The sequence below is a fragment of the Manis pentadactyla genome, chromosome 16, assembly GCF_030020395.1.
Source record: "Manis pentadactyla isolate mManPen7 chromosome 16, mManPen7.hap1, whole genome shotgun sequence".
Taxonomy (NCBI): domain Eukaryota; kingdom Metazoa; phylum Chordata; class Mammalia; order Pholidota; family Manidae; genus Manis; species Manis pentadactyla.
The window spans coordinates 13,358,215-13,385,501 of record NC_080034.1 but is presented as its reverse complement, the minus strand read 5'-3'; the positions used below and the strand labels follow the sequence as shown (position 1 = coordinate 13,385,501).

The 27,287-nt window shown below is 34.0% G+C and overlaps 1 protein-coding gene across 1 annotated transcript in view; it reads right to left on the bottom strand.

Moving 5' to 3' along the window:
• EYS (eyes shut homolog) overlaps positions 1-27,287 on the bottom strand; it is a 1,412,275-nt gene that overhangs the window by 1,064,083 nt on the left and 320,905 nt on the right. The window contains 1 exon segment of the mRNA XM_057494276.1: positions 2,747-2,868. Within this exon segment, the coding sequence (XP_057350259.1) occupies positions 2,747-2,868 (122 nt within the window).

Here is a 27,287-nt window from a genome sequence, read left to right as displayed (position 1 = left end):
GTCTGGAAACTGCAGGAGGTGGAGACTGATCAGCTGAAGTCCAGGTCTTGTGACTGACTTGAATAAAACCCTGGACACCACGGAGTAAATGAGCTTTCCTGGTTCGCAACACTTCATACCTGTTGTCACACACCATTTCTGAGAGAATTACTCGCTGGCCGTGCAATTCCCCTGGGAGAAGACATCTGGAAGTCTGTGCCTGGTTTCTCCTCGGCTTTGTCCTCTATGCCTTTTCTTAGTCCTTATTAATCTGTAATTTCTCAATGCAGCAAATCCTCTCTATGAGCAAAACAGCTTTTCCGAATCCTTCTACAGAATCACTAAATTCGAGACTAATCTTGGTTCTCCAGATACAATATCCAAAAGCTATCAAATGCTTTGAATATTCTTTAGTTTTTCAAAACAGTCTGTTGTCTCCATTACATTTCTCTTGGAGACATTGCCAAACCTATCATTTTCCTATTCTTGCAATTGATATATGAATTATGATTAGGCATTACTTAATTTCAATGATATCCTTATATATTAAAACATATTTAAATCAATTAATAAAACATGATAATCTAGTTGTTGAACTTAGAGAACTTTATGTCCTTTTTACTCCTGATTCTATCTGCTTTGTTTCTTTATTTTCTCCCCACCCTGCCAGCTTTATTGAGGTATAATTGACAAAGTGTCTAACATGATGACTTGATATATGTATACTTTATAAAATGTTTATCACAGTAAGATAAATCAACACAGCCATCACTTCTGTAGTTACTGTGTGTATGATGAGAAAGTTTCAGATCTATTCTCTCTGCAAATTTCAAGCATACAATTCAGTATTATTAACTACAGTTACCATATTGTACATGAGATCCCCACAATTTGCTCATCTTGTAACTGAAGCCTTGTGCCTTCTGACCAGCATTACCCTATTTCCCCCATACCCTAGAGGCTGGTAACCACCATTCTATTCTCTGTTTTTATGAATTTGACTTTTTAAAGTTATTTTTTATTCTTATCATAACAATTTCTGGAAGTAGGAGTCAAGATTTTAATATTAGCCTAAAGTTAGTCTGAATAGCTTCCTACTAGCAATTTATAATATGGATAAGTGAGATAATACTATGCTTGAAAATTCTATTATTTGCTATCACACAGCTTCCAAAACTGCAGTCTCTGACTTATCTAATGATTGGCTTAGTGTCATACAGATAGGTAGTGCTAAGATCAGGTTGAGAAATGGAATCTTATGATATGCATGATGCTCTTTCTACTACAGTAAACTCCTGTTATACTGAAGTTATGGCTGAAATCATAGGTTGAAGTAAAGGTAATTGAATTATGAAAATTAGATGATTTATCTGCATGTAAAATGAACTCTTACTCAAGCCATATTAAAAAATAAGCCATAGTGATCACACATAATTAGATCCAGAGGTTGAGCAGGCACCCTAGGGGTTCTGTGAGGAGTTCATCAATTGGTCAAGGGCCAGGTTTCCTCTATCTTTTGGTTTTGATGACCTCAGGGTCACTCATCATTAGGAAGCACCCCACACCCCTCCTTGGGGTCCGAAAATGGCAACAGCAATTACATGTATAAAATTCAATGTATAAAACTGGAAGGTCTAGAAAAGTTCACACCTACCTTTTACTTATATTCTCGGTGCAGGAGAGGAGACCTTTCCTGAAAGAACTGCACTCTTATCTCACAGACCAGCGTAGGGTCACATGCTCTTCCCTACAGTGGGATGGGATTAGAATGACTGGCTTACACAGAGCACCTGATATGAACAAAGACAAAGCAACGGGCCTCTCCACATTCCTTACAGTGGCCAGATAACTTATGGATCATTCCTGTTCTGGGCATGGCTATCCAAACATCAGTTATAATTCATTTATGTGTCAGAAAGAAACAATTTGCCACAAACTATCCTTTCACTATAAAAACAAACAACGTCAGTACACTGACAGTCAAAACAGGATTACAAGAATAGGTCTGGGCTTCAAAGCATTATTTTTCTAACTTCGGCGAGTGTGGTCCTTTTGTGAAAATCAGCCCTGTTGCCGGAGGATAAACTATAAGCCTAAACTAGTATTGAAGCATTAACCTGTGTTGTATGCCATTTACTTTCTGGATCCAGTCAGTGAATCCACCTTGAATAGATATCTTTTATGTCAGGCTTTCTGAAAAATGAGGAGCCTGAGGTGATCCCATTGATTTGCCAACTGTGTCACAGGCTGTTTAAGGCAGAATGGTACATGCTTGTGACAAACGCAATGACAAATGGTCACATACTAAAGGGACAGAACCAGCACAGAAGAGTGAAGGAAATGATGGGAGAATGCAACAGAAGATGGAAGTAAAAGTGAAATTTAGGATTACAAATAACAGTGAAGTATACTATGTGTGTATATATAAAATTTTGAGTTAGATGAAAGTAGGTGACTATCAGACTAGCACTTTTTAGAATAATTTCTGATGTTTTACGCACATTCAATATCACCAAGAACTGTGAATCCAAAGAATCAGCCATTTGTTTAACCATATTTACATCAACCTATATACAGTGGTGAATAAAACATTTTTTTACTACAAGTAAGTTAAAAAAATTGCTTGAGTTCCTGTAGTCTAATCTTAGTAAGTATGGATCTGTGTATACATACAAGCCAGCCAGAATGGCAAAAGTTAACCGTAATTGTCGGGATTAATGTTGCTAGCCCAAATCAAGATATATGAATAATACTCATGGATACTAACGAGATGCAGATCTTGGCATGTAGAATTGTGCTCACAGGCATTCAGAATGCAGTTATCAATGTCCTGTTCACATCTCAGGCCAGCATAGCCTGGACTGCATAAGCAGGATAATTAATTAACCACTGAAAACAACAGAAAAGAGAAAACTCTTAAATGTTCCTTTCATAATAACATAGGTAATACTAATTATTCCAAAGAATGCTGTATTCGTCTTAATGCATTTCATTTTTAAAGAAACAGTGTGAATTCTCATATTTAAGAATTCTATTACACAGTTTGCTACAAAATTTTCTAAGTAGCTATCTTGCTCAGTTCTCTTTAACTTTAAAAAGTCAAAATAAGAACAATCACAATGGACATTTGGTAATAGCTTACAAAGCAACGATGAAAACATCCAATTTGATTTTCTTTTCACTCTATGTTTTTGTTGTTGTCAGTAAATAATACCTATGGTAAATAGGTTACTTTTGTGTCAGTTAATTTTCCCAGATTGTTTTGGGTTTACTAAACAAGAAGTTAACTGATTGTTAAAGTGATTTGTGTGACAAGGCACATTAAAGGGCACAGTGACCTGAAAGTTGATACTGAATTTATACTTAAGCCTTAGTTAAAAAGAGCTTTCACATTTCATCACAGTCTTTTAAAAGTAATAATGAGAATCTGTCCTTTATTTTACCATTAACAATGGAAAAAAAGAACAGTCTCCAAATTATCTCAAGGAAATGGTGGTCGCATGAGCTGAAGTTACAGCAGGCAGCAGTTTGTAGCTGCTGCTGGTCAGTCCCTTGGTTCTTCATTATCCCCGAGACTCGCCGTGCCATCTACACTGCCACTCTGCCTCTGCGCATGCTATCGCTCTCATTCAAATGTGTATGTCCTGGACAGCAACAGGACTGCCAATGCACTGGGAGGTATGTAGTTGGCCTCCGGATTGCTGCAGCCCTGCATCCATATAGCATGTGTGCCTGGAGCCTCCACAGAAAGCAGGGCAGCTCATAGCCATCAAGATGACACAAACACAGGAATTGGCAGCTCTTTAGACAGGATTTTGCTTCTGCTTTACTTCACTTTTATCACCTAGCTGCCTCATTTTTAATGTGTTATTGAAATTGAAATGATTAATAAATATACAAGTATAGTTGTAAATAAATTAGAAATAAAATGTCAGTTGATGCTTTCTATGTCTATATGGCATTATGTACATTAACAATAAAATCAAATATTATAAAGTATGTAATTAAGACATCATGGAATACCATAAACCATAATGATACATTTTTTTAAGTTTGTAACTTGTTTAGACACTGATATAAATTGGCAGATAACAAATGAATCAAATTAAATTTCAGATACAACTCAATCATATTAGAGGACCTTAACATCCCACTTACATCAATGGACATATAAGCCAGATAGAAAATAAAGAAATAGAGACACTAAATAACACACTAGATCAAAACTTAACAGATGCCTACAGAACATTCCACCAAAAAGTGACAGGATGCATATTTTTCTCACATGCATTTGAAACATTCTCCAGAATAGATCCCATATTAGGACACAAAGAAAGCTGTAATAACTTTATAAAAAAATGAAATTATATCAAGCATATTTTCACACCAAAATGTAGTGAAACTATGTATCAATTACATGAAAAAAAAAACACATGGAAGCTAAACAACATGCTTCTAAATAACCCATAGATCAAAGAAGAAATCAAGCTATATGTGGAGACCAGTAAATACAAAAATACGTCAGTTCAAAATATGTGGGGATCCCACAAAAGTGGTTCTAAGAGGGAAGTACATAGCAATACAGGCTTACCTCAAGAAGCAAGAACAATCCCAAATAAACAGTGTAAACTCACAATTAAAGAAAATAGGAAAAGAAGAAAAAGTGAAACCCAAAGTTAGTAGAAGGGAGATAATAAAGATTACAGCAGAAAAACAAAATAGAGAAGAACAAAACAATAGAAAAAAGTTCATGAAACCCAGAGCTGTTTTTTTTTTACTTTCTTTGAGAAAGCAAACAAAAAAGACAAACACTTGGCCAGAAATTCTCAAGAAAAAAAGAAAGAGTGCACAAATAAACAAAAGCAGAAACAAAAAAGGAATAGTCACAACAAATACCACCGAATAAAAAGATATTAGAGACTTGTATGGAAATTTTTTTGCCAATAAATTGGACAACTTAGAAGAAGTGGACAAATCCCTATATAAATACAACCTCCCAAGACTGACTCAGGAAGAAACAGAAAATATGAAAAGACAAATTACCAGCAATGAAATTGAATTTGTAAAAATCTCCCAAAGAAAGTCCAATACTAGATGTTTTCACAGCTGAATTCTACCACACATTTAAAGAAGAGCTAATACCCATCCCAAAAAGTACAAGAGAAGGGAATACTTCCAAACTCATTCTCTGAGGTCAGCATTACTCTAATACCAAAACCAAAGACACTACAAAAAAAGAAAATTATACACCAATATCCCTGATGAACATAGATGGAAAAATCCTCAACAAAATATCAGCGAACGGAATTAAAAACACATCAAAGGGATCATCCATCATGACCAAGTGGGATTTATTCCAGGAATGCAAGGAGGGCATAATATTTGTAAATTAATCAATGTCATACACCACATTAACAAAAAGAAGGATAAAAACTACATGGTTATCTCAATAGACGCTGAAAAAGCATTTGACAAAATTCGACATCCATTCATGATAAAAATTCTCAATAAAATGTGTATAGAGGATACGCACCTCAACATAAAAATGACATATATGACAAATCCACTGTTGACAACATAACAGCGAGGAACAAGACAAGATGTCCATTCTCACCACTTTTATTCAACATAGCTTGGAGGTCCTAGACATGGCAATCAGACAAGATGATGAGATAAAAGGCATCCAAATTGGTAAGGAAGAAGTAACTGTCACTAGTTGCAGATGATATGACATTATACACAGAAATCCCTTAAGACTCCACCATAAAGCCATTTAAACTAATAACTGGATTCAGCAAAACTGCAGGATACAAAATTAATACACAAATATCTGTTGTGTATTTATATACTAATAATGAACAAGCAGAAAGATAAATCAGGAAAACAATTCCATTTACAATCACATCAGAAAGAATAAAATTCCAAGAAATGAACCTAACCAAGGAAGTCAAAGACCTTTACTCTGAAAACTATGAGACACTCATGAGAGAAATTAAAGAAGACAGAAATGAATGAAAATCTATCCCATGGATAGGAAAAATTAATATCGGCAATTGGCCATTCTGCTCAAAGCAGTTCATAGATTCAGTACAATCCCTATCAAAATACCAATAACATAGTTCATAGAACTAGAGCAAATTATCCTAATATTTATATGGAACACAAAAGACTCAAATAGCCAAAGCAATGCTGAGAAAGAAGAACAAAGCTAGACGTAATGTGCTCCCTGACTTTAAACTATACTACAAACCTACACTAATCAAAATAGACCCAAAGATCAATGGAACAGAATAGAGAGCCCAAATGTAAACCCTCACATATATAGTCAACTAATACATGAAAAAGGAGACATGAATATACAATGAGGAAAAGACAGTTTCTTCAAAAACTGCTATTGGAAAAACTGGACAGTTACATCCAAGAGCATGAAACTGGATTACTGTTTAATTCCATACACAAAAGTAAACCTAAAATAGATCACGAATATAAGTCATGAAACCATAAAACTCTTAGAAGAAAACACAGGCAAAAATCTCTTGAATATAAACATGAGGAACTTTTTCATGAACACATCTCCTTGGGCAAGGGAAACAAAAGCAAAAATGACTAAATGGCACTACGTCAAACTAAAAAGCTTCTGTACAGCAAAGGTCACCATCAGTGGAACAAAAAGGCATCCTATAGTATGGGAGAATATATTCCTAAACAACATATCTGATAAGGGGCTAACATCCAAAATATTTACAGAGCTCACATGCCTCAACATCCAAAAAGCAAATAACCAGATTAAAAAATGGACAGAGGATCTATCTGAACAGACGCTTCTCCAAAGAAGAAATTCAGATGGCCAACAGGCACATGAAAAGATTCTCCACATTGCTAATTATCAGGAAAATGCAAATTAAAACCACAATGAGATATCACCTCACACCAATTAGGATGGCCAACATCCAAAAGACAAGAAGCAACAAATGCTGGAGAAGATGCAGAGAAAGGGATACCCTCCTACACTGCTGGTGAGAATATAAATTAGTTCAACCATTGTGGAAAACAATATGGAGGTTCCTCAAAAAACTAAAAATACAAATATCATTTGATGCAGTAACTCCACTCCTAGGAATTTACCCTATGAAAACAAGATCCTGAATTCAAAAAGACACATGCACCCCTATGTTTATTGCAGCACTATTTACAATAGTCTAGATATGGAAGCAACCTAAGTGTTGCTCAGTAGATGAATGGATAAAGACGATGTGGTACATATACACAATGGAATATTATTCAGCCATAAGAAGAAAACAAATCCTACCATTGACAACATGGATGGAGCTAGAGGGTATTATGCTCAGTGAAATAAGGCAGTCAGAGAAAGACAAGTACCAAATGATTTCACTCATTTGTGGAGTATAAGAACAAAGCAAAACTGGAGGAACAAAACAGCAGCAGACTCACAGACTCCAAGAAGGAACTAGTGGTTACCAAAGGGAAAGAGTGTGTAGGGAGAGTGGTGGGGAGGTAGGGAGAAGGGGATTAAGGGGGATTATGATTAGCCCACATAATATAGGGGGGTCACAGGGAAGACAGTACAGCACAGAGAAGACAAGTAGTGACTCCATTGCATCTTACTACACCGATAGACAGTGACTGCAATGGTGTGTGTGTGTTGGGGGAGACTTGATAATATGGGTGAATGTTGTAACCACAATGTTGCTCATGTGAAACCTTCATAAGATTGTATATCAATGATCCCTTAAAAGAAAAAAAAAACAGAAATTGGTACCAACACACATACATAAAAGATTTTATATCAATTATATTTCAATTTTAAAAACATTTAAACAAAGCATTCTTTTATTATCAATAAATATGCTTTCTGAGTGTTGATTATTCTGGGCTAAGGAAGCATAGAAAAGAATCCACATGAGAACCATTGGAATTAATTAGATACCTTATGGTAGATAAATATATAAACAAAAAACAAAATTTGTTTAAAATAAAAAAACAAACAAAAAATGGTGGTTATACCTACTTCTAAGTTATTAACTATGGGTTATGTGTAACTAATCATTTTATATGGAAACATTTTTTAAGCATTTGTCTTGTTTTGATTTTATTTTTACCAGAAAATACAGTCACAGCATTTATGAGTCTTTGTTTATAAATATCCCATACTACCATTTGGAATTGAAATTTTCATCAGACAAGCCTTCTATGAATCTGGATGTATTATTAATTTTATACTTAAATATACAGCAAACATCATACATTAGTTGTATTCAATCACAATTTCTGATAATACTTTGTGATGAAAATATAAAACATCTTAATATTGTATTGCCAATGTGGTGAATAACCACATAATATTTGAGATTTATAAAATCACATATACATATTAAATCATTGTTCCATGCATCTAGTAATGTAACAAATACTATTAACTTGAATTCAGGAAATTTGATTTCCAAAACTATTTTATTTTTGATAAAGAATTAAGAATACAGTGTCTTCCATTTAAGCTGGTATCAATTTACATGTATAATTTTCAATTTACATCTAATTTTCAATAAATGATTTGGTTCTAGGGTGGTTAAATCTCCTTCATTGGGTCCAGTAAAATGGATAATTCTATTATGAAATGCATCAATATATCAAATGCCTAAATTTACATTTTCCATAATATGCTTGACATCCAAAATTTAATAGGTAGCACTGCACCATACGTAGTATATTTGAAAATTTTGGAAATTGCATTTTCTTATTGTATAAGGAATTATGATTTAAAATATTTATGGAAACTTTTAAAAACATCATATATATATATATATACATATATGTGTATATATAGACACACACAGACACACACACACACACACACATATATATATATATACCAGAAGTGCCCCTATATAACCATGAATACTCACTATACTAAGGCTACCTAGATCCAAAAATGTTGTTAATCTCTCAGGCGTAACACTGAGCCTTCCTTATTTTATAGTGGACATCAGAAATTTAAGGACCATTCCCAGCATCCCAAAACACTTGTGGGTTTGACCTCAGAAGTAAAAGAACAATCACTTGTTTCAGGGTAATTTGAGAATTTCACAAACTTAAAAACACCATCTTTCAAGTGCCGAAATCTGGAAAAAAGTTGATGGCAATGTTGATTTAAATCAGGAGTAGCAAACAAGTGGCCACAGACCAAAAATATGTTATACTTAGATGGCAAAATGTTACAAAAATTAATTCTACACTAATATCTCTATAGATATTCCAGTTTGCTAAGGCTGCACCATGATCGTTGTTTTATACCTGGACTGCTTCATGTACTTAAAAAAAGTCAGCTTCCTTAAGGATGTGCATTTGCAAAGCATTGGGTACAAGAAAATAATTCATAATTTCAGTTAAATGATACCATTTCAAAATAAAATGATTATCACAATATGCTTTTTTCCATATTATATTATTTTAACCATTTATCAATTTACTGAGGAATCATGTAAAAATATATTTTAATGGAGGTAAAATAAGATGGACAATTTTTTGAACATCCTTCTAGCTCTCTTTTTTCCCCTCTTCATGCATCTTAGCCATTCCCAGTTCACATTTGTCTGTCTCAACAAATGTTACCTATTTTAGGCATGTTCTTCCACAGAAAAATCCATTTTCCAATATTCACGGTATCTTTTATTCCTTTTATTTCTTCCATTCTTTCAGTTTTTCCTCCTTTTCTTCCTGACTTCTTTTTGCTCTATAAATTTGCATCCCTTCAAGAATATATAATTCAGCAGGAAGAAATGTGTATAAGAGTGTGTGTGTGTGTGTGTGTGTGTGTGTGTGTGTGTGTGTGTGTGTAGGGGGAAATAGATGGGCTAAAATAATGAGTTATTTTAAGTCATTGTAAACAGCAATTCCCCATACCTACAAAAAAACACTTTAAAAAACTACCACTAAAAAAAAGGAAAAATAGTTCATTCTTACACCAGAACAAGGAAGACACAGCTCATTAAATTTTCTCATTTGCTACCATTAGGACTCACAAAACTAACACTGAATTTGCCGGAAGTTGGGGTAGTCTGTGAAAATAACTGCCATTGGTTCTGCTACTCAGGACAGGATACAGTCAGTAAATAACCATGGTTGCACCATCAGATGCTAAGCTGGGCCACTCTGCAAGAATTGCCATGGCCGAGTGAACTCTGTCACAGCAAAAGCCGTGCAGGCAAGAGGTGGAACTGCATCGTCCATACTGACCTCAAAGCGTGAGCCATCATAGCCTTCCCTGCACTGGCCCTGGTTCCCAAGGGGAAACATTTCCATTTTTTTTTCTACAAGCAGCTCCATTCTCATGAGGATTATTAGCCTGGCAAGGTCCAAACTCACAGAGAGAATTAAAAGGAAGAATCAGAGCATTGGAGCCTAGTTAATGAGCAAACCCAGAGCCTGCTGTCACTTGCCTGGCACGGGTCCTCATAAATGCATTCAAATTTGTCTCTAGGCAATGACTCCTAGTTCTTTTCCATATTATCATTGTGATTCTTTGTACGTCATGGTTTAAGAGAGAACTGTTATTTATGAATTTCTATGCTTCATCTAACAAAGTACCAGCAGACAGCATCGTTAAGTGACAGAATTTTAAAAAATACCATTTTGTTTTCTTCATACTTTTCGCCTCTTGTTAAACAATGTTCTCTGAAGACATTGCAATTAAGAAAGTGCATTATTAATGTTCTGCCTCTCCCTGTGTTCTCCTTCTGGTCCAAGGAGGTTGCCATCAGTATAAGCTTTGCTTGATGGATTTGTTGCTATTCTCAAAACAAGTAAACAATGAAAAAGGGACATTTTAGTGAGGTTTTAATCTTAATAGTAACACCTCAGTTCTGAAATTGTTTTAAGTTTTACTCAGAAATTGTATCTAAATAAAGTGACTGTCATTGGGTGAAATGTACACAAGTATTTGGATATAAGAAATAAGATGGCTTGGCCCAAGGGAATCCAAGTTTTCCAGGGGTAGTAAAACTATTTGGATACCGGCTACTTGGACAGTATTTAAATAGTAACACTCATTCACCAAAACGTGTAGCATACGTGTACAAACATAGGTTCTAAAAGTGCCTGGCTGAATATCTCAGAGAAGAAAATGTCCAATAATCATCCAGTCTTTTAGCTGCTTAGGTTTTCTCAGTAATTTCACGAGTGTGTGGATGAGGGGATAATAAAATGAACTAGAATAAGCAATAAAATTTTCAAAGTTTAGAAGTACAGTGGCATTGGGAAAATTCTAAAACCTCAGGATCCCAGTAGTTCTTCCAATTCTGATCACAAGCAAAAAAAAAAGGCAAGTGACCCAATAAACTGCTGAAGGCATCAACAATGTATATAGGGAAGGAACCAAAATCAGAAAGTTAGCATCCGTACAGTAAGAGCATAGGAAACAGTGCCCAGTTGAACAGACACGCAGAACTTCAAGTTTACAAATACTTGTAAAATATTAAAATATTTTATTCAGTATTTTATTTTATTTAATATATTTATAAAATATTTTATTTAATTTTTATATAGTATGTACTATTAAATATTACAATATATTAAAATATTTTTAGGAAAAAATATTTTTAGTATAAATATTTTTACTATAAAATATTTTATATTAAAAAAGTAAAAATACAAAACTATTCCCAAAGAGCACAAAAATAAAGGTTTCCTTAAATTAAAAAAAATATTAAGTGGGTCATTTTTGCAAGAGTTATGGTAAGTAATGTGGAGAATTCAAACAGCAACAAGGCCTGTTCCTTGTCCTTAAGCCATTATTATATTGAAGTGTATTACAAATGATACATTTCTAGATACCATTTTTTCAGTGAAAATGTTTCTCTTTGTACAATAAGGGAACCCACTTTGAACAAATATCTTCTAGGAGCAAATAAAAAAATGAATTTTTCTTAACAAAAAGTTCTCATGCATACCCTTTTTTTTTCTAAGTACCTACTTCTAAATATTTAATTTTGAGACTAGGTGTTTTGCTTTGTTGGTGGGAAGTTAAATTAGCTTGTCTCTTTCATAAGTGATTTCATGCATATAATAATGTATTAGGTTGCAGAACAGTAATTCATACTGATATTTGTGAAAACACTAATGATTTTCTATTTTACAGAATACATGTGTTCGCTGTACCCTCAATACCATGCTGATTTGTATATTAATTCATTGCACAAATATTTAATGAGCTCCTGATATGTGGCAAGCAATGTGGTGGGTGCTGGAGTTATAAGCAATGAAGGATTCAAATAAGCAGGTAAGCTAATGCAGGGTGATAAGCCAGGTTCCCATGCTAAGGAGTCACTCTGGTAGGCAGAATTCCAGTATGGCCTCGATGAGCCCCACACCCAGTGTCCATGACATGCAGAATCCTCTTGCTTTGACTAGGGGAAGATTTGTGCATGTGATGGGCCTGCTCCTATGATTGTGTTCCATAATATTGCAGAAGGGATTTGTGCATACAATTAAAATCACCTGATCAAATCATTTTGTGTCAAATAAAAAAGAGATAATCTTGATTAGTTCTGACCACATCAGGGGAGACTTTAAAAGAAGGCAGAGGCATTCTGTTTACCTACAAGGAGCAAAATGAAAGCTGTGTTGTGGAGAATGCTACCTGGCAGGGAATGGCATGTGGGCCCTAGGAGCTGAGAACTCCAAGCAGACAGCCTGTAAGTAGGCAAGACCAGCAGGCTACAATCGCAAGGAACTAAGTTTTACCAACAACCAGTGAGCTTGGAGAGGAATCTGGGCCTTAGTTCACAGCCCCCACAGACATCTTGATTTCAGCCTGTTGAACAACGAGCAGAGAACTCGGCTAAACTGTGTCCACATTTCTGACCTGCAGAAATTGTGAGATAATAAATGTGAGCTGTTTTAAACTGGTCACTTTGTGATAACTTTTGTAGCATAGACAACTAACACAATCAAGTAAAGGGCAACTAAGGCTTCATGAGTGGTATTTGAAGGAGTTAATGTTTGAAATGAATCCTAAAGAATGGCTATATATTGTCAAGGTTAGGCACGTGTGGTACAAAAGGGATGGGCAGGGCATTCTAGAAAGAGATGAAGGCCAGAAGATGAGAAAGTCCAGGGAATGGAACACAAATCAATATGAAGGGAATACAATCAAGGAGGAAGGAGATGCATTAATGCTTTTCATTGATTATAACCTGCCATTTACTTTAAGGATCTTACTTCATGTGTTGTTAAGGACAGTGTGATTGACTGAATAATGATTGTCCCGCAAAATATACAGGCCTTAATTCCTAAAACCTGTGAATGTTATTTAAATGGAAAATAGGAATCTGAAAATGTGGTTAAGGATCTTGATATGATGAGATAATCCTGGTTTATCATGTGGGCCCTAAATGTGATCACATGGGTTCTACAAGGGTTCTCCAAAAGTCCAGGAAGTTAAAAGGAAGAAGGAAGAGAAGGAAAGCAAGATGCTGGGCTGATACAAGGGAGGGGTCCAGAGCCAAGGAATACATGAAGCCTCTAGAAAGGCACAGAAACAGAAGTCTTTGGAAGGGATGCAGCCCAGCCTACTCCTTATTTTAGATTTCTGCAGAACTATAACATAATAAATTTATGTTCTTTTAAGTTTATGGCAATTACTTACTAATAGGAAACCAATTCAGGGCCAAACCTGCCAGTTAAGTTCTGACAGTGATTAATATATCTTTATTATAAAAATGCATCCCAATGTCAAAGATGTTAATGTTGGTTATTATGTTAATGTGTGATAAAAAATAAAGATGTGTTCAATGAAATTCACTCATTTGAAATAATATCTCTTCAGGTTGAGACAAGATCATAAAATACTCTGATCCACAGACCTCGGACCTCCGCACATTGAGACACTGTTAAAACCTTTTCTTGCAAAGTGGCAATGAAATATACTTGGCCTTCTCACACTGAATGTTGCAACTGAATTTCCAAGTTGTATTTAATATATATATATGCTTATTCTTTCCCTGAGGTTTTATTTTGCTGAAAACTATATGCTGTTGACAATTTAAAATTGAGAAACCAAGGTAATAAACATTTTATTTGCATACAGAGTTGATAGGAAAATTTAAAAACCTGTTTTCATTAGTTTCCTTTTACAGCTATGTCATTGATTTGAAGAATCAATTTGCAATGCTTAGGTTCCAACTGTAATTGTATTGTTAGTTGAAATGTGCATTTAACTGAACTATTTTCCCTCTAATTGAAATTTGCATCAATCACATATGTATGTTACTTTTGACTGTATGAATCACTTTTAGTATCAAGTTCTTCATGGTATTAAACTTCTTAAAGAAAAATACTGTTTTTAAAAGCTTTACATGGATTACAGATTTTTATAAAATATGAAAATGCTGAACTGCAGTCTGTATTAGAAGTTTGACTTTTTCTTTACGATGATTTAAACTTAAAGAAATGTTTAAAAATTGTTAAATAATAACAGAATTCAGATATTTATAAAGACATGACAATGCTATAAATTAGTAAATAATAAATTTGGGGTACATTTCTGTCAGGAGGTATGAGGAGATACAGGTGATAGTAATAAAGACACAGTGACATCTACTAGAAAGATAAGAGCAATGAGTGAAGCATTGTATGCATGTTCAGGTATGTTCTTTCTATTCATTATTAAATTTGTAGCTCAAAGATTTTTGTCACCAATACATGTTGATAAAATATTTTGTGAGAAATTAAAATGAGGAAGAACAAAGCTGCCCCTGCCTGGTGTTGGTTACACTGGACTGGCTCTACCATCCGGCCATGACATTCTTAACTAACCTGATAGAATACCAGTGGGTCTCTGTGTCTACGAAAGGGCAAGATAAAAATAAGATTACACCGCACTCATGTCTGTCCTATCACGAAAAAGAGCACCGTCCAAACATAAAGTCTAAACATCCTCTCCTGTTTTTTCTGCTGTTTCCTTAACTAATTACAGATTCAGCCTGATCTGTTCCTCCCATGTTCTAGTTAACAATTTAAAAATACTCCACTTTCTAACAATATTCAATGTGAATAAAAACCAAACTGCCTGGAACCATCTCCAAATTTAGTAAATACAAGCCCAAATCCTGTATCAAGCTTCTATTAAAACCCTCTCACCAAAATATCCTCAAATGGCCCAAGGTATGCTATTGCCTTATAGGGAGGAAGCATGAAATTCAACTGGGTTCATTTACAGATGAGCTTCTGGTGATCTTTGGCTGTTAGGCCATCAATAAAAGGCACTTTTTACACAAACCACCTCTAAACGCAGATGCCACATTGAAGGGAAGAAAAAAATACCAGAAGGAGTACCCAAAAAACCACAGATTGTTAACACAAAAGAAGTTGGCATTTATCTGGAAATCACCAATCACCTCACATCAACAGTGACCACAGTACCATTAACAGTCAAGCTTATTTATGTCCTCAAAAGCAATGGAGGTCTCCAATGGCATGTTGAAATGAAATATAAAAGGAATTTTCTTGTCTGAAAATTTTTATTTTTCGTACTGTATATTTTTATCCCAGCATACAAACTTCAGGACGCTGGCTTTCAGTTTAATGAGGAGCAGGCAAGCTTGGGGTACAACAGTCCTCTTCTTCCCTTGCTGTGATAAACTGCACAATATTGTTGGGGGCGAGCGGGTGTCACTTGAAAATTGTATAAAATCGTTTGCTTTATAAGTGGAACATTAAGTATGAACACATTCGAGTTCAGTCTAAATCTTTTTCCAGTTATTTTCTTAATCCCACATCTTAATCCCACTGACAGGATTAACGTTTTCAAGAATTTTTCTCCTGTGACAAGTCAAGTCTCCCAGGCGGTCTTGCTTTGTCATCACGTTGTACTAAACTAATTTTACTTAGGGAACCAGTCATAAATGTAAATCTGTTGTTTCTGTAAATTTCTACTCAGAGTAAATAAGTCAACAATTAAATATAACATGGAAATGAAAATATTTCTGGCGTCGGTATGTTTAGGGAGCTTTGATTCACTAATGAGGACACAGAATCAACATAAGGCGGGCCCTGGCACGTGTTCTAGGTAGCAGCGGTGATAACGACAATCAGAACTTAAAATACCACACTAGGTACGATTTTTAGTGATTTATTTATGTCAACTCATTTTAGCCTCAGCAAGATTCTAGGAGCAGGTATGGTTATTACCCCCTCTTTGTAGTTGAGGGAAGCGAGGCACGGGGAAGCCAAGCCTCTGTCTTTGCCATCCGGCCCCAGGTTCTGTGGATTTGATCCCAGAGCAGAGCTATTCCTCATGCTCTTCAGTTTTTCAAAACTTTAAAAAAAATCTAATAAATTTCAGGTATTTTCATGTAAATAATCTTAATTTAAAATTGTTTGCTTTGTATTTAATCTTTAAATTGTCTACCAGTTGAAAATAATATGTTTTGAGGAAAATTATTACTTCAATTCTTGTGATTCTATACAAGCAGCATATAGTAAGAGCTCTGAAAAATATCCCAAATATAAAGTCCTAGGAACCAATTTCACTCTTGTTTGAAAGTGCTCCAAAATGCCTTTTTAAATAACCTTGAAAAAAAGTTAGCTATGCCTCTAAGCATTCATTGATTATTATCAGTCAAATGATTTGGTTTCAGAAATTCATGGTATAAATCCTAAACTTGGGTGATTAAGGGAAGTGATTTAGGTAAAAGCCTAAAATCGAATTGAATAGAATCAGAAACATTTCTGTATCTTATTTCTATATAGTAAAATGTTTTGTGTATGAAAAACATAATAATATTTTGAGAAATATTAAGTCACATTTAAATTTCCAAGAAAAAATGCTCTTTTGAATATCTTAGAGATTATTCAATAGACTTTACGAAGTATATCTATATCTCTCAGAACTTTGAAAATCAATATGCATTATCCACAAAATGTACATTTGATAAAACATTTTTAGCCAGAGCAAATTTTGAAAAGTCTAAGTTCCCATAAATCCATTATATTAAATGTATAACACATCAAATGTCAAAATGAAGCAATTGAATATTACCTATTTAAAACAACATAGAAGAAACAACATATCATACCTATTAAAATCTCTGCAAGAAAATTATTTGATTTTAAACAAATGAGTTTTAATGAAGGTATAAATTCAATGATTTCCCTATTGAGATATGGATGATATTTGACTCTGGTCTTCTTATCTATTTAACCATTATAAATTTAAAGAATATAAGTTATTCAAGAAAGAAAAAGTAAGAGTTCTTTCCTTCAGCAGATATACAATGAGTGCACGTCATGTAAGATTGGTAATCCGATAGAGTGAAGCATTTAAGCAGATAAACAAAACAAAACAATTACAGGCTTCTCAGATCTTGAATTTTAGCTAACAGCGTACATCTATGAGTTCAATACTTATTAACAAAAGACTCTAATGGATACAAAGGAAGGATCATGATAAAAGACTACCCAAGGCAGTGACCCTTCAATGTCTTAAGATTTGTATAAGTCACTGATACATAGGATATATTTTGAAAATCAGTCCATAAATACAACATTCCTGATAGTTAAATTATCCCCAAAGTACTCTAAATTGCCATATGCACTTTTTTACTCAATCCTGTATCACTGTCTCTAATTTTCCATCAATCATTACCTTTCTATGTGAGCATTTGGTAAGTTTTCAATGCCTTCCCTTGCAGAGGTTAAAGAAGACTTCTTCATTCCCTTATTTTATTCACAAATAAATAACAGACAATTTCTAATATGACATCATTTATATGAGCTAATTCTATCTACTGTTAGTTTAACAAATGGAACAAGGATATCATTAGGCAAATATGCCTAACTCTGGTCAGTTAAATACGGCAGGCTGGCATCTCCACTGGAGGCATTCTCCAGTGGGAAAAAAGAAAAAATAAGATAAAGATGTTTTAGGGTTACCGGGCAATGGAGGCTCATGAGCAAAGGCAAAGGAGCATGACACCGGGCAAGCATGTAGTCAGGCACTTGTACACACAAGGACGGGCTCCAAGTAAGATGGAAGTTACATAGGGCTGTGTTGCCAGCCTTTGTCTGAAGTTCCGTTAGGAGGGCACAGTCTACAGTCTACCTAGCACTTCGGAAAATACGTCACGACCCAAAGGCTCATTCAGATCTCTCTGACTAAACCATCATCACATGGACTGTTCTAGCTGTTCTCACTTGTTTATTTATAATGGTTTTATCTGACAAGTGAGCAACTAAGTTCCCATGATCTATAATTTATTTACTTAATTGTTCAACCTTGGTATACAAGTAAAGTCATTTCAGAATTGCTAGTCTTTATGTCTGTGAGAAACAAATTTACTCAAAAAGAGTATGTTGTTTATATACAGATTTTTTTTTTTTTTAGCATTTATTTTAGTGTACGCAGTCAAAACTGCTTTCCAAAGTTATTTAGGTCAGTCTATTTGTCTCAACTTCATTTAGTGAGCTTATGTCATACATTTGTTATGAAGTTGGATTTTATTTGTGACAGTCCGCATTCTGTGACTGGACCCTTTAATATCCTGGTTGATTTTTAAAAAATTTTCATACAGAGGAGTTCACCCTGCAGTGAACTTTTCTATCTTTTTTGACAAATGTGTGGATTTCTGTGTCTGCCATAAGAGCACCATATAGAATAACTGCGTCATACAAGATTCTCTTGAATACCCATTACAAATAATCCATCCTTCAGCTTCTTAGCAACCACTTACCTGTTTTTTTATCTCTTGGGTTCTGTCTTTTCCTGAATGTCATATAAATTGAGTCATGCAGTACCTACCTTTCATGTCTGGTTTCTATCACATAGCAAAATACTTTGGTCTCATTGATTTTGTGTTAACCAATTTTTTCCCTTTGTATTGCTGAGCAGGATGCCAATATATGGATGTGCCAGAATTCATTTATCTAGTCACCTGTTAAAAGGCATGTTGGTGGATTCCAGCTTTTGGAGAATAGGGATAGTTATAAATATGTGCTTTATGTCTGTAAGCAACAATGGATTCACATAGAGACTTACAACAAAAAAACAGCATTTTTTCTCATGACTCTTGTGTTGATAGGATGGTCCTGCTGCTCCATGTATTGCTGACTGTAGTCACTGATGAACTGTTCTTTGATTATTATGATATTCACTTTCTACTCTGGTCCTGAATATATTTTTTTCTGATATGAATATAGTGTCATCACTTTTCTATGCTTTTTAAAAAATAGTACACATTTATCTTTTATTTCCCCAACTTACCTATGTCTTTATATTTATGCTCATTTCTTGAGACTAAATAATGTTGGGTTTTTCTTTTTATCCAATTGGACAAAATGAACTTCAACTGGATTTTTTTTTAGTTCATTGACATTCAGTGTAATTATGCTATGGTTGGATTTATGGCTACCATTTGGCTTCTGTTTTCAATTTGTCATACTGTTTTTTGTTTGTTTTCCTTTGTGTTTTTTAAATTTTTCTGCTTTCTTTGGGTTAGTTAAATATTTTTATTATTACATTGGTTTTAACCATAGCCATAGCTTTTTATATTAATTTTCAAATTGTTGTTCTTTGGATTGTCATTTGTATAGTCTAGTTAGAATTACTTTGTACTCTTTTACATAATATATAAGACTTTATTATACTACTATACTTCCACTTGCCCTATTTGCTAAGTTATTGTTATATATATTATACTTATTTTTTAAATCCCACAATTCAATGTTATAAAGTTTGCTTTAAACAGTTGTATGTGTTTGAAAGAAATTACAAGAAGAAAAACTATATATTCTAGTATATTTCCCATTTTCAAGGATTTCATGTCTTCCTATAAGTTTCTACCTGGTGTTATTTCCTTTCAGTCTGAAGAACTTCCGTGAAGATGTCTTACAGTGAAGGCATTCTGAGAATGAAGTCTCTGTAGTAATATTAATTTCATTCTTGATATAATGATGATATTTTACATCATCCTTGGACTCTGTTTCCTTCCTCTAAGTAATAATGCTATTAATTATAGCAGGATGTTAACCAGGAGAGTCCTTCCAGAACTCTCTGCTATGCACATATTAGGGTTATGGGAAACTTCTACTCTAATGATTCAGTGTGCTGGAGCTCTGCTGATTTCCCTCTTCATTAAACATGCTTCTTCTACTCCCACAGCCCCAGAGCAATAACTCATTTTATCCTCCTTGGGGATCTGAGCATGATTTTTATCTCTTCCTCACTTTACACCTCTGGATATAGTAAAAGCCTACCCTGTTTGGTTTGTTACCTGAATATCTCCTGAAATCATCCAGCTACCTCAAGCCTTGTTTCCGTACTTATACTCTAGACAGTAATGTGGTTATTACACTTAACTTTTTCTCTACTTCCAATATGAAACCCTTCATGAGGTATGCGGTGGGGGGACTCAATAATGAGGGTGAATGTGATAACCACATTGTTTTTCTTGCGAAACCTTCTTAAGAGTGTATATCAATGATACCTTAGTAATTAAAAAAAGAACAAAGAGAAATCAAATTCTACTTTACAGTTTAGAATGATCTCTCAAAATGTACATTTGATCATCGTTTCCTCAGATTAATGACTTCCCATTGCCTCTACCCTTCTGTAGATAGCATTTCTGATTTGGACTGTGGTTAATACTCTTAACTTCATTCTCTCAGGGTAATTTTTGGTACAATGAACATCTTTGAGCCCTTCAAATTCCTAAGCTTTCTTTTTCCCCTGCTCACTCTATTTTATTTTTACAATTTCTTCCTGGAACATTCATAATACTAAGTAAGATATGTATGACAGCTCAGAAATCATCAGCACGCAATTCTTGCAATTTAAAGGGAAAAATCCAAATTCTCCACATACTGGGAAAAAGGTTGTTGACACATGTGGACAGACCGGATTAACTTGAAAAAGCATATATAGTGTAAACGTAAAGAGTTGAAGGTAGGATGTCAAATAATAGCAGAAATTGAAGGTGAGTAATATCCTGACCACCAAGGAAAATAAGGATTTAAAAAAAATTGCAGTGTCATCACTTTACAATTTTGCAAAGAGTTCAATTATGAATACTTTATAAACAAATTTTTCTCTGTACTTTGTAACCTAATTATAATTTTCCCTAGTTGTTAGAGAGGCAAGTGTATATTACTCCCTACTGGTAATGCAAATCAAAAATGATCAGTATGAAATATAGGTTATAGTTTAGCATTTCTCTGACTCTGCCAGACTTGTCATTCTACTGTGACACATCCTACCCAGATGGGACTAGCCTTACAATGTCTTGTTACTCTATAGCACATTCAATGTAAAATGTTTATACTTAGAGTCAGTGGCAATATATTTTTCCCTTGATATGCTATTTTTGTTGAAAATATAGTCAAATAAAATTACCCGGATAAATGGACTGGTCAGCTGGTTGAAAGAAAAAAAGGTAGGAAATGTCAAACTGATAAATAATAGTTCTGACCCACTAAGTTGAAATACAATTGAAATCATAAATTAAGAAATATTAGACTAAGATATTAAATGCTTCTGAATTCTGAAAGCAAAGAAAGAAATTAATGAAAGAAGCAAAAAGTATCACTTCCTTTAAAAATAATGCAAAGAAACATGCCTATCTTTTACTCAGGGTCCCTTTATTGGGGACTTGCCAAGTATTTTTATCAGGCAGAAGGTAATGATGTAATCACCAAGAAGGTGAACCCAATCCTTAGTGCAAAACCAATACACCACTCCATGCTTTCTGTTTTAATTGCTACACAGAATACGAGAAAAATCACCAACATTAACTATTAAATGAATGTTTTTTTTCTATTAGATTCTCACTATGAACACACTATATTACAATTCATCCAATTTATTTGATCTCTCCAAAATAATACTCATATAATTACTTTCATTAAAAGAATTAAATCAAATTGACTTTTTGTTAAGATACTCCATTGACCTGTAGTTGACTTTAAGAAATTTTCACAACACTAGAGATGGTTGTATAGTCCAGCCAAAATATTCTGTCCTCCAAGAATGTTTAGTACAGCTGCAGACTGACTGGACTGGAGCATTTAATCACAGCAGCTGTAGCTCCCCATTGTAGCTCAACCCAAGGCTGACTGAGATACGGCCTGTGAAGGCTGAAAACTAATTGCTCCATTATCTGTACTCTACTCTTTTCACTTTGCAAGCACTTGGAAATATATACTTAAATCTGCCTTCTAATTACAACTTCCCATAACAAAGTTCCTATCCAGAAAACAGCATTATGATTATAGCTTTAAACACACTTAAGCATTTTTTTATTTTGCTGAGTTTTCTTTCTCGTTTATTTTCTTTTGCAAAATGTTTAATGGCTAATTACCATTTCTACTTTTTTATCTTAATTGTTACAGATTTAGTAACATGTGTCATTAAAGCTTTAGCAGCTAAGACATTTGCTCAAACAATATTTCTATTTTACTTGCACATACGTAGACTTATTAAAATGATATTCTTACTAGTTTAAGAATGTATTTTTTTGAGACATGAATTATAATTAAAATCAAAGCCCTGCTTTCTTTTTATTAGGTATTGGAGAATTTTATATTTTAGGAGAAAAGAATAACAACATATTTCTCACCACCAAAACGTGATAGTAATACAAAGACTATAGCTTTAGCAATGATACATGCAACATTATTTTCTCACAGGATCCTTGAATTAATGAAATTAAATATGCAAATAGTTCTTTTATGAATTAAAAAATCATCCACAGTTTAGTTACTAGTAAATATACCTTTAAAATTTTGGATTTACAAATCATAGTTTTTCTAAAGAGAATCACATTGGCTTAATATCCAATATTAATATTAGCTTAAAGTATCTTAATGTGTAATAAGAAAATTTGAGAGCTGTGGTCCTTTTCACTTAAGAAATTACTCCAAATCTGAGACAGGCTTTGTCTCTTTAAGTGCTTTATTGGTAAGGAAAGCACTGGATAAATCTGTTGGGAGCAGTATTTTCATTATAAGTAATCACCTTCACATGTTATTTACTTTCACGGGTATCGATGGATATTAATTTAAAATTTAAAATTGCTAATTGGATAAGGACTGCATTACTCGTTGGCACTGATTGTATTTTTTAAACAAAGAGTGCCAACTAGCATTTATAACATGAAGCACACACAATTGCCTGTAATTCTGGAGAGAAGATGAGTAACTGTACTTAATGTGTGTGTGTGCATGAATAATAATTTTCTTTTTTTTCAAATGTAGAAAATTTACTCATTGAGGAGTTATGTATTTTCATTTATAACACACTTGGAAACATAAAAACCCTACTTAGTACATTTTGCATAATCAAATAAATATCACTGAATTCCTTTCGGACATGTTGGCATAGAGGGCTTAAGGAGAGGATGCCCCAGGGAGCAATGATTGATTGTGACAACATATTGGCTAATGACAGCAGTGCTCATTGAGAATGACCGATTTATATCTTCTTGCTTTAATTAAAACAGAAAATAGTGGTAGCTAAACATGTCGAACATGTGCATAGTCCATATCCTGCTCTCTTGCATTAGATTTTCTTTAGGGAAATCATAATAGCTCCTTCTGTCATAGAAGGGGAAAACCTATTTTTATTTATTAAAATTTTCTATTCATTGGTGAAAATAAACAGTTTATAGTAAGGAGGAAACAAAATATTAATGCCCTGTCTTTTTGAAGAAACTGCATTTTTTATGTTTGTTTGCTAGGTTCCGTTCCTAATAGTAGAGCTTAGAAGGGAGCCTAGATTAAATCAAAACGAACCACTAGCTAACCTCAGTGGTTGAACACCTCATGGAAAAATAACTGTTGTACTGAGGAATTTATTATCCATATTTATTTGTTCCTTTAAAAAAGAAGAAAAAAGAGGTTTGACAGATTTCAAAAAAGATATATAACATTAATAACATAATGTGTGAAAGCTATGCTATTTGTGGAGGATCTGTAATTATAATGCTAGAAACTACCACACATAAAAACACTGCATTATTCAGCTCTCCAGCAGTAATTATACAAAGATTTTTCTAATTATTTTCTATTGTCCCCATAAATAGACTATATAATCACAATACACATTTTGGATAAATTCCTTTCTTTGGTGTATGCTTTAGTAAATTATAACTAGCAATGGAATACAACCTCTCCAAATGGCAAAATGTTTGAACTAGAGTATATATATTCTTAAATAGGAAAAAAGCATTATATCTTACAAATTCACATATTTGGTCAGTTAGTAATCAACTATACAAATTCTTTGAATTTTTTAAAAAAGAGAATCTCATACTTTATAAATTCATAAATATGTGTATTCTTTTTCTGGCATAAATTTTACTCAAAATGGAAAGATTACATTAATCTGGTACAGTGGAATAGAATCACATACTTCCCATAAAAAGGAAAGCGGTGCACATTCCATCTCCTAGCTCTTCTTCCTTCTAGTTTTTTTAGACATCTCACTTAGAATAAGAAAGGAGAAGGGAAGGAGTCAAAGACTTATAGGACGTTTTAATGGAACAGACTGCAAGATAAAAACTTCCATCCATTTTCTACTGGTCAGAACTCGTGCACATGGTCCCATATATATATGGAAGATAATTAAGCTTGTGCAAGAAGCAAAGGAAAGAGGGGACAAGCAGCCTGGTTCTGTTATGCAAGGCAAGCTGTCTAGCAGACAGATGTATAAAAAATATGAAAGGAATTAGAAATTGTGAAGAATTTGTTTTTCATAGTTTAATGCATTTCTAGTATAAATTTTATGACATAACATTATTCCCAGAAAAATATTATATACATTATTGGGCACATTTGTTTTATAATAGTTTAACTTTGTTTTTGCTTGTTTTTTTATTTGTTACTTTGTGTGAAAACCCACTGAACATTAAAATACATTTACAAATCTAAGATACTGCCATAAACTAAAGAATACTTCTCTTCATTATAATTAGTAGCTTAAATATTTAGTACATGAAAGGTGATTTATGATAACCTAAAAGACTATTTATGTTTTAGGTATTTTCTGTTTTAAGTGAAAATTACTTTAAATTAGCAATTGTTTACTTGCAATCATTTATTTTTTTAATTACACTTTTGATTGTAGAATGGTTTTGGACTTGGTGAATAGTTACAGAGAGGCATTGTATACTCTGTAACCGGTTGCCACTATTACCTACATCTGTCGTTACTATGGTCTATTTATCACAAGCAATGAGCCATCACTGAGGTGTTATTATTAACCACAGCCCATATTTTATTTGGATTTCCTTAGTTTTACGCTCCCGTTTTGCTTTTTTTTTTTTTTTTTTCCCCAGGATTCATAGTGGCCATGTTTTGTTAGGCTCCTTCCAGTTTTGAAAGATTTCCTTTTGCTTTTGATGACTTTGACAGTGTTAAGGAGTACTAGTGAGGTATTTTGTAGACTGTCCCTCAGTTGGAATTTGCCTGATGATTTTTTTCATTATTAGACGGGGTAATATGTTTTTAAGATTACAAAGATAAAGTGCCGTCTCAGTACCTCATAGCAAACGTTTATGCCATTTACATGACTTACCACTGTTGCCGTTACCTTTGCTCACTTGGCTGAGGCCGTGTGTGTCAGACTTCCACTCTAAAGTTATTGTCCCCAGTGACCACCTCCATACTGTGCGTTTTGGATGGCAGCCACTATATGCTGCCCAAATTCACGGGTGGGGAAGTTATGGTCTATCTGCTTGAGTGCAAAGTATCTACAAAAATTATTAGGAATTATTCTGTATACATGTGCCAATAATTCCTATTTATTATTTATGTATTCAATCATTTATTTTTATCAGTATGGACTCAAGGATATTTGTTCTGTACATTGGGTAATAATTCTATACTCCTTTAGTTTGTTTTAAATTATTCTAGCTTTGGTCACTAGAGTGCCCTCAGTTGGCTCCTATGTCCCTTTGACACAGTCTCATGGTTTTGTTTCTTGAGTAGCATTGCTCTCTGGCATAACAAGATTCTCCTCATTCATTTGTACATTCTGTGTCCTAGTCCTAAAATAAGCCAAATCTCTAAGGAGATCTGGGTCCTTTTATTGGAGAGTGATATGAAACAGTAAGGAGTAGGCTCTGGTTGACCTTATTTTGAAAATTTAATTTAATTTGTATTTATTTATTGGGATTTTATTTGTTGGGATTACACTATTTTCCATGTATGTTCAAAGATGTATAATTAAATAAATACATATTGAATCCTATCTACCCAAACATAAAATATTGCCTATTGTTTGGATTTCACATATAGATGTTAGACAATGATTTAAAGTTATAATTAAACATTTGATGATTATTCATTTTTGGTAGGCAATGTGCTATTTATATGACTTATTTAAGTTACATTCTACATTCAAATCAATGAGGTAGGTATATTTTTTTCTCCATTTAACAGAGAAGAAAACTGTAACTTAGTTTAAATAGGTGCAAAATATTTGCACTTTCTCATGCAATCGTTTCTTAATAATAAGATCTAAGAAAATCAGGTCAACATTTGACTGTGTCTAAATGGATTATATTTAGTTGAACAGTGCAATGGTTATTTTCATGTGTCAGCTTTACTGGGCCACAGGGCACGCAGATTGAACATTATTTTTCAGTGGGTCCATGGTGGCGTTTCCTCATAAGATTAGCATTTGAATCAGCAGACTCAGTGAAGGAGGCTGCCCTTCCCAATGTGGGTAGTGGTAACAGACTGGGTACTCTGTTGAGGGCCTGCATAGAACACAAAGTGAAGGCAGGCAGGATGGATTCCTTTCTTGCCTGCCTACTGAGCTAGGGCAGTGGTTTTTCTTCTGTCCTGGGACTGGGATTTATACCCCGTGCCTTGGTTCTCAGGCTTTCACACTCAGACTAGAATTGTACCACTGGATTTTCTGGGTCTCCTGCTTGCAGGTGATGGGGCTTTTCAGCCTCCACAGCTGTGTGAGCCAATTCCTCCTAATGAATCTCCATATTAGATAGAGATACAGATATAAGTATAGATATAGATCCACTGTGCTCTTTTTCTCTGGAGAACTGTAACTAACACAGTTTTCAAATTCCATGGCTTAGAAAAAGATACTAAAGTTCAAGGTAGCACCCAGTGAGTTACTCTCTATACACTAATTTGCATAATAATTTAGCAAAAGATTTATTTTACAGAGTAAAGCATAAATTTGTTATTGAAAAAAAATTCCTTAAATGAAGCTTAAAAAGTATCTTAAAATTGAAATGAAGTATCTGTTAATGGCTCACTATATTAGTAAACACAAT